We start from the raw sequence: 12,184 nt of genomic DNA, 5'->3' as shown, positions 1-12,184 counted from the left end.
GAAAAAAATTGTGAAGATGAAAACAAGGACACATGTACATGAAAAACAGGCTTGAGGCAGAGCAGCTGATAAAGCTCCTGAGCCTTGCCATGCTAAGCACTTAGGGTACTGCATAGAAATGGTTCCACTGATTAAACAGGAGCAAGCTAAGGTGCACTTGTGCACCAAAGTGCTCTTCTGCAGCATCAGCCCAGAAGGGCATGCTGGTGTGACACATTTAACTGCCTCTGTGGAGGTAGGTACGTTTGACTTCCAGCCCTGAATGGCTGCCCACTGCAGCCTTTCTTGTTTGTGTCCTTCGGAGCGGTGGGGTGTTCATGCAGCTGCAGTGGAGTGTGAGCAGAGGAAATGCTCCCGCAGCAGTCCCACTGCCCCACAGCGTCTGCCTGTTCCTGCGCAGCCTCCAGCAGCCCCTGGCACTAGGGAGATGGGCCCCGTCCCCAGAGGCGTGCGCTGGGGGCCGGGCAGCCCGCTGGGGACTGCTTTGCTGTGAGCTCCACACTGACTCGTCTATGGAGTGCAGAGGTTCTCCTGGCTGGGCTCAGCGCAGTGAGGGTTAGTTCATAGCTTGCCTGTCCCTCCATGGATAAGATGTTAACGTTTCCTCCATCTGCTACTCATTCAGGAAGGTGAGCTAGCAGCATCCCATGAGACAGGATTTAATGTAATCATGGAACTCTGTTTTTTGCATGCTCCTGCTTTTGTTCCCTGTGATGCAGCACCTGAGGGAGCTGAAATTTTGTCTTCACTGCATTGCCTTCGTTAGTAGGAAAGATTTTATGAGGGCCCTGCTACTATAGTGATTGACACCGTCAAACCCTTGTAGTGAGTGTGTTGAAAACAAGACTACACATTCCTTCGGTCCTAAAACTGTAGTTTGACAAATCTTCCTTTTGGCGGCAGCACCAGATTCAGCAAAGTGCCCCGTGCCACCAGGCTCCATCCTCGGGTGACCCCAGCGCTTCACCAGGACAGCTGGGTGGGGGGTGGTGTGGCAGATCCGAGCAGCTTAAAAATAAGCAGGCGAAGGACCTGGGGCAGGCATCGAGAGGAGCCGGGGGATGGCTGAAGCAGAGGCTGTTTGTTCTTCCTAACACCTCATCTTTTAGCATTAATCTTGAAGGAGGATATTGATAGTTTAGTTTTTGACAAGAAATAAAATGACAGTTGTGCTCATTAGCCTGGCCTGTGCCAGCTGATGGCACTTAGAGGGACCTGTGCTTTTAATCATTTCTATATTCATTCCTAGTGTTTTGAGGCTTTTTCTGCTGGAACAACAGAATACAAAGATCTCAAAGCACGTGCAAAGGTGATACACAAAAAAAGGGACGTGGATTCCTTTTGCAGTATTGGGAATTGTGGGTTTAATGGTTGTGCCACACAGCTGTGAAATGTGAAAAGAGAGGAATATATGGGTGATGATCAGTCAGTGTGAGATCCCAGCTCTGCATTTCAGTGTGGTTCATTCCCTATCTTTATAGCAGGATAACTTCATTTAATATATTTGACTCTTAATGTTTGCATTTGCTGCTCCTGCAGCCCTTATTCTCCCAACAGTAGATTTTTCTAGGGAGTAGATTACAGAAGCACCCATCTACTTGATGAAACATGGAGAGCCCAAAACACAGGTTGTAAAATCCAGAGCCTGGCTGGAGCCGCACTTGAGGCAGGAGTCAGAAGGGCCACTCTTGTTTGTGTATGGTGTGTGTGTTACAGACGTGTATCGTAGAGTTACACATAGGTGTAATATTTCTGGGAACCGTTACTTACGTTGGTTTGAAGGTGAGTGTCATTCAAGTGTGAGGGACAGTGGGAATGGCAATGGAGGTGCACATGGCTCCCCTGTGTCTGAGCAGCCTATTCCTCTTCCTCTGTCCACACAATAATCCAAGACACAAGCCTGATGACGTCTCTCTCAGTGAGTGGCTGATGGAGTGAAGTGCTCAATGTGAGCAGAAGCCATGCAAAAGCGCTTCACTGCCTTCTACACTTTCACTGGCAACAAATATTGTACAAACAAGTTTAGGTACAGCTGAGACTGGTGGCCAGGTGCTGAATACCAAAACAGCTCAAGTTTTGAATGCCTTCAGGGAGAGAACTTGACTGAGCAGAAGGGAGATGGCTGCAATTTCTCAGGCAAAGCATTAGCTGACAGAGATGAGCTTCTGAGATATTTGGCCGTTTACTTTATTGAAGTATCCAAGTCTAGTAAAGAATTGACTCTTACCCCATTCTGCATCTACCTGTACGACACTGCCTGGCACCCCTTCATGACCCTAAAACCTCAGGATTGTCTTTTTATGAGAAATAGATTTCTTACTAAAGATGATGGGAGGATCTATTGCCAGAGAACTAATCAGTCACAGAAACACCACCACCACAACTGTGGCAGGTTTATGCTAAGCAGAACAGTACAAATGTTCGATGCTGCTCTCTCACATCCTACTCTCGCTAATTTTCTTTATTAGATGTCATTTTCTTAGCACGTGCCAGCAAGCTCTCTTAGGACTCTTTTGGTTAGCAAAATGTCATCTGTCCCCCACCACATACATATCTGTAATGACATATTTTAAAAAGTGGGAAGGGGAGGTGAAGAAAAGACTAGCTGCTCTGCCTTTTACTCCATTGGAGAAGTACTTGAAATTCCTCGCATTCTTCTCCCGTTAACAGTATGTTTACTTTTCATCACTGGGTTATTAGGATTAACAAAAGTCATTGCTTCAAGCTCATTTAATTTGAATTTAGTGAAAGCAAACTACCTCCTGCAGACTGTAGGAAACATTCTTCTGCCACTGAAATGTATTAATTTGCAAAAAGCAGCCACCAGAAAAAAAAATGCGAGACCCCCGAGGACCACTTCCACCCCAGTGCTCAACGGCCCCCTGTATGCACTGCATCCTAATGAAGGACCTTCTGTTGCAAATTCCAGGACGGTTTGAATAATCTGACAGGCTAATTAACATTTCAGTCTCTCTTATCAAACATTTGCTTTCACTGCCAACAAGCTTTCTCTGTGTATACTTTCCTGGAGCCAGGTTGCAGACTGCACGCACCGCTTCAAAAAAACGTCATTTGGCTGAAGAATGAGACTCGGCTTTCTGGTCCATCACTGCAGCTGTAGTAGAGCTTGTTTCACTTTTCAGAGGATCTGAGCTTTTCAGACCACAGTTCTCACAGAAAGCTTGGGCAGTTGCTGCAGTTGTTGCCTATCAGAATGCTCTACTGGGAGTAGTTAAGTAAATATTTCTTTATTAAATGATTAATTCCATAAATAAATTCTTTTAATTCATTGAATATAAAATTAAAATCATTTACAACTTATTCCAGTATTACAGGGGCTGGAAGGGGTAAAAAAAAACCAACAACAAACTCAAAAGAGAAACAAAACGCTACAGTTTGATAAATAAAATACTCAGCTTTAAAACAACTGATTTCTGTTTGCCTTTAAACTACAGTTGGTACACAATAGCTGCCACTGTGAACACCCCACAAGTGCCCACCTCAGGAAGGAATGTAACTTCCAACTTGGTTGGGAAAGAGGGGGAGAAGATGGAGAGAGAGGGAGAAGCAGAGTGTTAAATTGAACAGGAGAGGAAAGAAGTTTTCATAACCGGAACAAAACATTTATCTGATCACTTACAAACAGAAAACAGGACATAATTAGATAAGGTGCTCCAAAAAGAAGCAGTAGAGTTGCTCCAGTACTATGAAGCTTTAAGTATGCTTAAATCTCTGTTGCATTAGTGTCCAGTTGCACAGTGCACTCGGGTAATGTGTCAATGTTGCCCTCAAATGGGCAAGGCACCATTTCCATTAAAGTCCTTTCTCCGTGGCTGGTTACTTCAAAATTCTGTTTAGCATCCCACCCCCACACAAGTTAGTCCCTAAATTTGTGGATGTCATTGACCAGTCTGTAGTAGGGATAAGCCTCGTTGGCGTGGGGGCAGTTGTAGTTGCAGCGGCAGGACTGGATCATCATGACGCTCTTGGTGAAGGTTTCTCCATCGTCGCAGCGGAATCGGATCTTGACAGTCCTGGTCTGCTGGGGCGTGCAGCACCTGCCATCGACGCAGGACCCACAGTACTTGGGGCGGTACTTCTTCACGCTGGAGCATCCCGCGTAAGTGAACTTCACCGGCGACGGGGACTTCTTAGTCTTGGTACACTTTTTTCCCTTCTGTAAAGGAGAGGCAATAATAGTATTAGGACAAGATTCTTCTCCAGCCTTTACCCTCTACCCAAGGCAGTTTGGAAAGAAGAGGAGCTGCAGAGAAGTCTGTATTTACCTTTAGGGAGGCATAGCTAGGCTGGCCACATGGCCTCACTTCACATATCCTGGTCTCTTTGATGAGCTTGCAGTCGGCGTTGTCATTGGTGACCCTCGTGGAGATGCCAGTTCCACACGTCTTTGAGCACTGGGACCAGGAGGTTGTTTGTACAATGCATTTGGGATTCTCAAAAGCTCGGCTTTGTGGTTCAGAGCCAAAAACTGGAAGAGAAAAGGTCAGCTTAGCCTAAACATACCCTCTCAACAGGTTTCCTTCTTTCCATTGGGGGTCTTAGGAGTCACATAGCCATCCTCCCGCCTCCTCCCCTAAACTGGCACTGTCACACAGGCTAGCTGATACTCACCAGGCAGCATTTTCAGGCCTCCCTTCACGATGGCAATTAGCTCGTTGTTCCTGGTTAGTTCGCCTTCAGAATCGTCCAGACCAAACTCTTTGCTGAAGAAGCCTTCCAGCTCATCCAGCGCATCCTTGCTTTCATCGCAGACCCACTCTTCGCAGCACTGCCCGGGGACTTTGACCAGCCTGGGGCTGGGACAGCCCAGGTTGGGAAGCGAGAGCTCTTGTGGGCAGAGCGGGATGCAGCCCACAGCTCCATCTATGCACGTACACTGGTGTTTACAGTTCGGCTGGAAGCTTTCGCCGTTCTGGTAGATTTTGGAGTTATATTCACACGGTCTCCCCTCGGACTGCGCTGCAGAGATCAACAGAGAAAAGAGGGAAAGTCAGCGGAGCGGATCGTTGCTTTAAGCTCCTGCATTTGCTGGTCTGTTAAATTCGCTTTACGGTGGAGCTCCCTACAATCCCCCGGAGACGCGGGGCCAGAACAATAAGTTAGTCAGGAATCACTTTTCCTTATGTGCGTTTAGCGGAGCCCAGACATACTGAATCACATTCCAGACTGCTGAAGTCATGTGCCTTTCTGCCAAGCTACCAACAACAAAGCATAACCATACATGGACTCGAAATTACTAAACTTCGGCACTACGGGGACCGGGGTTTGTTCTCCCGGGGCAGGCGGAGGGCGAGCCGCTTACCTCTGCAGATGCCCTTCAGCGCGGCGGGGCTGGCGCCGAAGTTACACTCCAGTCCCTTGGTGTGGTCGCAGGGTTGCGTCCGGCTGCAGTCCTCGTTCAGCTGCTTGGCGCAGACCTTGCAGCAGCCGCAGCCGTCCGGCACCAGCCCCACGCCCGGGGCGCACTGCGGAACGGCCGCCGGGCACTGGCAGACGGCGGGACACGGCGAGCCCAGAGCCTGCGAGGCGGAGCAGAGCAGAGCGCGGCTCGTGAGTGCCGGCGGCGGAGCGGGCTGCGGCCACCCACCGCCTCCCCGCCAGCCTCCCCCCGCCCCGCAACCCCCGAGCGCAGCGGCGGCACTCACCAGGCGGGCTAGGCAGAGGAGAGCGGCCGCGAGAGCGGGACGGGTGCCCGCGGAGCCCATCTCTAACGCCGGCGAGGCAGGAGCGCGGGGCGGCGCGGCGAGGCAACGGGGCACAGCACCGGCCGCGGCAGAGAGAGGGCAGGAGGGAAGGCAGGGACGCGGGCGGGAGCGGGGCCGGCGCGGTCTGAGGCAGCGGCGGGCGCGACCGCCTTATATGGGGCGCGGGGCCGCCGCGTGCGCCGCGGCGCTGACGTCGCGCGTTCCGGGCCGCGGCCGCGTCCAGCGCTCGCGGCATCCCAGGAATGCGGCTGGCGCGCGGCGCGGCCGCCCCGCCCCGCCCCGTCTCGCGGCACCGCGGCCGCTGGCGGCGGCTCTGCCGCGGGGGGTCCCCGCGCGCCCCCGCGCGCCCCGCCGCGCGCTCCGGGGACCCGGCGGGAGGGGGGGGGCGGGGGGGGTGTCACCGCGGGAACGGCCCCTCCCGCCGCGGAGGCCTCTCCCCGCTACGCGCGCGGGTGAGGTTTTCATCCCCGTTATGCTCAGGGACGCACCGAAACACGAGGATGTCAAAACAAGGAGCGTTTTGCGCTTGGGACTGTGCGGGGGGTGCCCAGCGGGAACCGCGCCAGCGGCGCTGTCCGGGCTCCCCGCTGCACGGCTGCCGCGCGGGGCTGCGTTACGCACTACGCGTTCCACAGGGCACCCCGGCGGTACCCGGGGTTTTGTCGTTGCTGCCGCCGTTTAAGGGACAAACACAACGTTTCACGTGGCGGCAGAGCGCGGCGAATCCCTGCGCTAGCACCGAGCGCCCACCTTCCCGGCCGGGCACGGCATCCCGGGCTAGCACTGCATCCCTGGTACCACACGGCATCCCGGGCTAGCACGGTATCCCTGTCCCCGCATGGCATCCCGGGCTAGCACGGCATCCCTGGTACCGCACGGCATCCCGGGCTAGCACGGCATCCCTGGTACCGCACGGCATCCCGGGCTAGCACAGTATCCATGGCCCCTCATGGCATCCCGGGCTAGCACGGCATCCCTGGTACCGCACGGCATCCCGGGCTAGCACGGCATCCCTGGCCCCGCACGGCATCCCGGGCACCGCAGCACCCAGCCTGGCTGATTTTCACCGGGTTTAGTGGCCCCCGCTCAAGTTGGGCGTCCTCGAACAGTATTTCCTTGTTGGAAGTTTAAGATTTGGGTTTGGGGAGGAGAGTTTAAGCTTCTGTTGTGGCGTCTTGTCTTTTCATGGCTGTAAGTATTTCCAGATGGAGATTTAGACACCAGACGTAACAATATTTCCATATTTGGTATAGCAGTAGCCTGCATTTTTCACATTTTTCTACTCTGTTATCCAACCACAAAGCATTCTTGACAGCTTCAGATGTTGTTAAATATAGCCTTAACTTCTGTTCCCAGGGCAGGAAATTCTTTGGAATTCCTGTTTTTCACGCAATCTGTCTATCATGATTTAGGAGAATTGCGCTGGAGGAGCCAACTGGCGATATACTGCAGTTTGCTCCTTGATTGAAAAAAGCTCAGCAGTCAAGTCTGCTACCCAACGGCGTTACAATGAGTCCCCATTCCAGGGATTTTTCTTTGCAAATGAGATTGTTGTTCCTAACACAAGTTTTGGGATTGAGTTTGGGGTTGGGTTTTTTTTCGGTCGCCTTCGGGGCTGGAAGGCGGAGGAGCAGATTCAGAGGAGAGGCGAAACTTTGCAAGAAGCGCTCCAAAGGCCGTGAAAAGCGGAGGGGGGAGGGGGCGAGGGAGACAGTGGAGAGGGAGGGGATGAGGAGAGGGACGTGATTAACCTGTGTGCGTAGCATTTCCATACAGTGTCTGTGTGCGCCTCTCGTAAAGGATGGGCACGTAGGGAGGGGGGAGCAGCGGCGGCAGCCCCGCTGTTCGGAGGAGCGAAGCTCAGACGTCTCGTCGCCTGCCCGGTGCCACTGCCGAAGGGGTTACAGAAAGGACCGTTTCACGGGGACTGTGCCCAGGGCTGCGGGTGAGTGCTGCTCCCGGTGCGCGGGGCCCGGGGCCGTGCGTGCGTGCGTGTGTACGCGTGTGTGGTGGTGTTTTGTGTTTCAGTCCCCGGAGGAGTAATAAGGCAGCCTTGTTGGACCTTGCCGGAGCCGCAGAAAAGGGGGTTTGTTGTTGTCTTGAGAGCGCTGTTCCTGGACGTGGCTGCGGCCGGAGGAGTGCGGCGGGGGGACGCTGCTGCCGGGCGGCACACGGCGGGGCGCGGACAATGGGCGCCTGTCTTCGGTCCGGCCGGGCCTCACCTTCCCAAACCGTACACCGGCTTCTTTCACTCCTCCGGCGCGCATCCTTCTCGGAGCAGCCCCAGCCCCAGGGCCGGAGCTGAATGAGACGGCCCGGCCCGGCCCTGGCCGCGGCACGGGGAGCGCGCACCGGCACCGGCACGACGGGCCGGGCAGCGGCGGGATGGTGCGGGCCGGGCAGCGACGGGATGGTGCGGGCCGGGGCAGCCCCTCCCCGCAAGGCGATACCATGACCCCGGGGTCGGCGGCCGGGCGGTGCGATGGGAGTCCCCGTCGGAGGGGACACCGATGTCGCTCCCAGCTTGGGATGTGGAGCTCGGCCCCGTCCTCCTCCAGGGGTGTTCCCGCGACACTGGCACTGCGGGCAGGAAAACTGGTGTCCCTTGCCATCCCTCCTCCCTGCAGTGGTCAGGCCCCCGCCCAGGCCAAGCCTGATGGAGGGTTCCCGTTGGGTGTTCCCCCCCCTCCCCCCACCCCCCAGTTTATTCTCTTTGTATTTTTCATGTCATCCGAGCAAATTAGATTGATGTTTTACTTTGTGGTGGTTTTGTGGTTCAGGAAAGGTGGTGGGACGAAAGGTCCACGCCCCCTTTGCCCAGAAGTTGCTCTACAGAAGGCACCAGTGGTTTTCCTCATCACCCTTATGCCTCAAAATTTATCCAGAAAGGACAAAAGCCTAAAGGGAAATTGAGTCTGTAGTTACATGCAGTTATCTCCTGAGACCGCCAATATATACCATTTAGTGCCATTTCTGATGACAGGAGGTATTTTATGTGTCCATTAAGAATTGGACAGAGACCACCGGCAAACTTCGATGGTTGCCAGTAATGGTAGTAACGACTTTCCAGCCCTACTGATTTGGCTGAGCCCCAGCTGGTGACGAGGAGGAGCGAGGCTCAGTCCCGTTTCCAGGCTTCAAGCTATCCAGTACACCAGGCTTCCCTTGGGCTCTTCAGGTGGATGGGGGGAGGGGTCTGTGGTTTTAAAACTCTAAGAGTGTTTTTTTCAGATGGAGTGTCTGACAGGTACTTTTTTTCCTCAGGATGACACTTTACACAGCAGCACTGTGATTGGAAGGAAGAAGTTTGTGATTGAACACACCTTGACTAAGGAGGCTTTCGAAAATCTTTCCAAAATTTAGAAAAAGCAGGAAGAGATAGCACACCAATGCATGGTTAAATTGGCCAGGTTTGCTTTTCAGGGATTTATGCAAACACTTTTTTATTTAATCACATCTAATTTAAGGACATGCACCAAGCATTTCGCTCTGATCTATGGCTTTCACAACATTCAGCAAATGCCACAGGAAAAGTCAATGAATAGCACCTTTTCTCAGCTGGTTTCTGTCTTACCACACATTCACACAACTTTGATGGGAAACTGTAACTGAACCTACATTTGCTAAAGAAAAAAAGGTCACTTTGAAAGCTTTGAAGCACCTTTTAACAAACCTGTCCTGAATTTCAAGTAGTTGACAACACCTGAGATGGGTTGAGTTTCTTTGGGGTTTGACTGTGACCCTTTCATAGGCTTCCCCTGCACATGTTTCCCTGTCACAAAGCACAACCCTGCGTTTGCCTTCCAGGCTGTGCCTACATCTCCTGGATGGACATCAGGAAACAGGAAAAAGTTTAGAATGTCTTCCTTTCTTAGATTTTTTTCAATATAACATACCATTCCAGACCTTTGTTGTCCTAAGTGAACTGGAAAATACTCCCTGCTTCACGTCATGAAGACTGTTTTACTGGCTCCTCGCTTTTTGTGCCGTAGGCAACTGCTGTTTGTCAGGTAAAGTCTGCTGGGACCTTGGCTAATGCAAAGCAGGGATTTGAAAGAGTTGGCTTATGTAGCAGGTAATACAGATTTACTGAGTATATCCTGTCATTTTCACAGGCCTCTTTCTCTCCAGGGAAAGGACTTTCCAGCCAAACAAATCAAGAAAAAATAACTGGTTTGTGTTCCCTCCACCCAGCGTCAGCTTTTCATGGGTGCGCACAGGGACTGTGGAACAGCACGAAGCGCTGCTTAGGACAGAGGCTGCTCCGGGTGACGGTGCTCTCACTGACAGTAAGTATCCAGCACCAAACTAGAGCATGCCAGACATTTACAACTGTATGGATTCTGGAGAGAGATCTCATTAAATCTAGCATCCAGCCCTTTTTTGTACTGTGTTTAATTTCCTCTTTCTAATTCTCTTTTTCCTCTGCCCATCCTTTGCCACACATTTCTTCCATCTCTGCTTTGCTTTCTTCTCCTCTTCACTGTTCCCAGTCCCATTTTTCCTGCAGCCTTCCCTCTTCCAGTGTTTACCTACCTCGGGCTGGGCCTCTCCCACAGCCCCTGCCAGGCCGCCGGTTCCTGCTACACTAAATCAGTCCTCCTGGAGTCAATGGCTCCTCTCAGTCACTCACAGGAGGTGCAAATCCAGTGGGGCAAATTAAGCACAGCGAGGCACAGGCAGAGTGACTGAGCAGCCAGAAGGTTTCAGCAGCTAAAATTCAAGTGGGTTCAGATTTTTTTCTTGCTTTGATTTGCTTGGAGTTTATGCTGAATTCTTTTGAGTATGGCATTTCCTATTTGTTTTCTTCCTTTTTCCTTGCTGCTTGCCCTTCAGCTGTGCTCATGCCTGTCATGGTTTTTTTGTATAGCCTGTGTCTTGCCTGTGGTTTCTAATATTTGGGGGGTGGGAGGGTTGCTCTGCAGCATTTGTGCACTGAGAGGCACTTTGCCTTGTAGGTGCACTGCATTTCCTCTGGCTGCTGTCAAGGTGTCGCAAAGGTTCTCATTGTGTAAAAGTGGAAGGGGTCTCATGAGCCTTCTAACCCTGCGGGGAAATGGAGAAGGAAAGTTTGATGGAATAGTCCGTTGTGCTCATTGCTGCTTGAGTGTGTGAACTGCACTGCTACACAGATGTACCTTACACAGGTATAAGGGATGTAGCAGCATGTCAGGCAAGAAGTATCCCTGCTGACAGTCACTGTGTTCCCTTTGAAGCCTGCATGGCTTTCTTACCCCAACCAGGATACAGAAAAGCAAAGCACTTACAGCCAGCTCCTGCTTAGTTCCTCCTGCCCAGTCAGAGACTCAAAATACTAGTTATTCGAGAGTCTGGCATAACTTTCAGTACCAGCCACTACCTCAGTGAGACAGGCAGATTGCTTAATCTATATCACCTACTCTCACGTGTGTGTCCATCCACATGAGACTACATTAGGAAGCTGCAACTTTCATCAAGCGCATCCCTATAGCTGAAGTATGCAATGGAAAGACTATTACGGGCTTTGACTCTCCATGTCACAAAATAAATACCAGGCAGTTCTAGGTAGCACCTGGCTGCACGTGGATTTCTTCTAGTCATGTGTATTGTGTTAATTCCATGCAGGGAGATAGCTTGCAAATGAGAGCAGGATAGTGTGAAATCTCTCTGTATATTCCTGGGGGAAAAAAAACCATCCCAGCTGTGTTTCATGAAGGAGAAGGAGGCTGAGTCATGGGGAGCATACATAGGTTCTTTCCCAGCATCAGCTGAGATGAAGGTCCTGGTCAGAGATCTTACCCCAGAGCATTAGTCATCCCAGATAACCTCAGTAGAAACTTATTCTTAACTTTAAACTTTAGTCGTCCAAGAGTAAGATTTCCCAGTGGAGCCACGCGTGCAAACTGACATCTTGTTAGGATGAAATGAGCAAGCTCAAAAGAAAATTGCACATGATACAAGGAGTTACTGGAGCTATCTGAACCTGATTGCAGTCAATCAGCTTGTGCTGGAGAAATCATTGATCAAAGCACACTTCCAGGCTGTGGTCCATAATGGTTGTCAGCTGCTGTCTGCATCAGTCTGCAGCTTAACTGCACCTGGGAGTGCCTTCTGCTTTTTACCTGTGTTGTGAGACTGTGTGCCCCAGAATACACTTGCTTTGGTATGTACAAATTTGCTTATTTGTTTTCTTTTTCTATGTTTTAAATACATGACAAAGTCTCATTTCCCCGAAGGTGTTTTGTTTTATTATAGTTAGTAATCACAGCTACATTTCTCTAATGTTAGTCTGTATCAAAGCTCGGGGAACCTGCCTTCCCTCTTATGCTTTCCCTCTCTCACTTTCCCTCCGCCTTTGTGACCATGTGGAACAGTTTCTTGTTGCTGATACATGAATGACCAAAGAACTTGCCTAGCCTTTGATTTTAAGAATGCAGTTTTGCAGCTATTTTCTTGAAGAAAAAAACCCAAAGGTGTTT

At 51.4% G+C, this 12,184-nt stretch overlaps 1 protein-coding gene across 1 annotated transcript; it reads right to left on the bottom strand.

The window, feature by feature from the left end:
- Positions 1–3,232: 3,232 nt before the first annotated feature.
- On the bottom strand, positions 3,233–5,841 carry CCN1 (cellular communication network factor 1). Its single transcript, XM_062003483.1, has 5 exons — positions 5,667–5,841; positions 5,324–5,540; positions 4,633–4,980; positions 4,287–4,489; positions 3,233–4,177 (listed from the first exon to the last, which is right to left on the bottom strand). The coding sequence occupies exons 1-5, from the start codon at positions 5,724–5,726 to the stop codon at positions 3,878–3,880; spliced, it is 1,128 nt and encodes a 375-aa protein (XP_061859467.1). The 5' UTR covers positions 5,727–5,841; the 3' UTR covers positions 3,233–3,877.
- Positions 5,842–12,184: the final 6,343 nt, after the last annotated feature.

Source organism: Colius striatus, chromosome 10, assembly GCF_028858725.1.
Source record: "Colius striatus isolate bColStr4 chromosome 10, bColStr4.1.hap1, whole genome shotgun sequence".
Classification (NCBI taxonomy): Eukaryota; Metazoa; Chordata; class Aves; order Coliiformes; family Coliidae; genus Colius; species Colius striatus.
This window is presented reverse-complemented; position numbering and strand designations above follow the sequence as displayed.

Excerpts from the sequence above, each read along its gene's own strand:
- CCN1 (XM_062003483.1), bottom strand. The coding sequence starts at position 5,726 with ATGGGCTCCGCGGGCACCCGTCCCGCTCTCGCGGCCGCTCTCCTCTGC. Across the intron at positions 4,981-5,323 it reads GCTGAAGGGCATCTGCAGAG|CGCAGTCCGAGGGGAGACCG; the intron begins GTAAGCGGCTCG and ends TGATCTCTGCAG. Across the intron at positions 4,178-4,286 it reads CTAGCTATGCCTCCCTAAAG|AAGGGAAAAAAGTGTACCAA; the intron begins GTAAATACAGAC and ends TCTCCTTTACAG.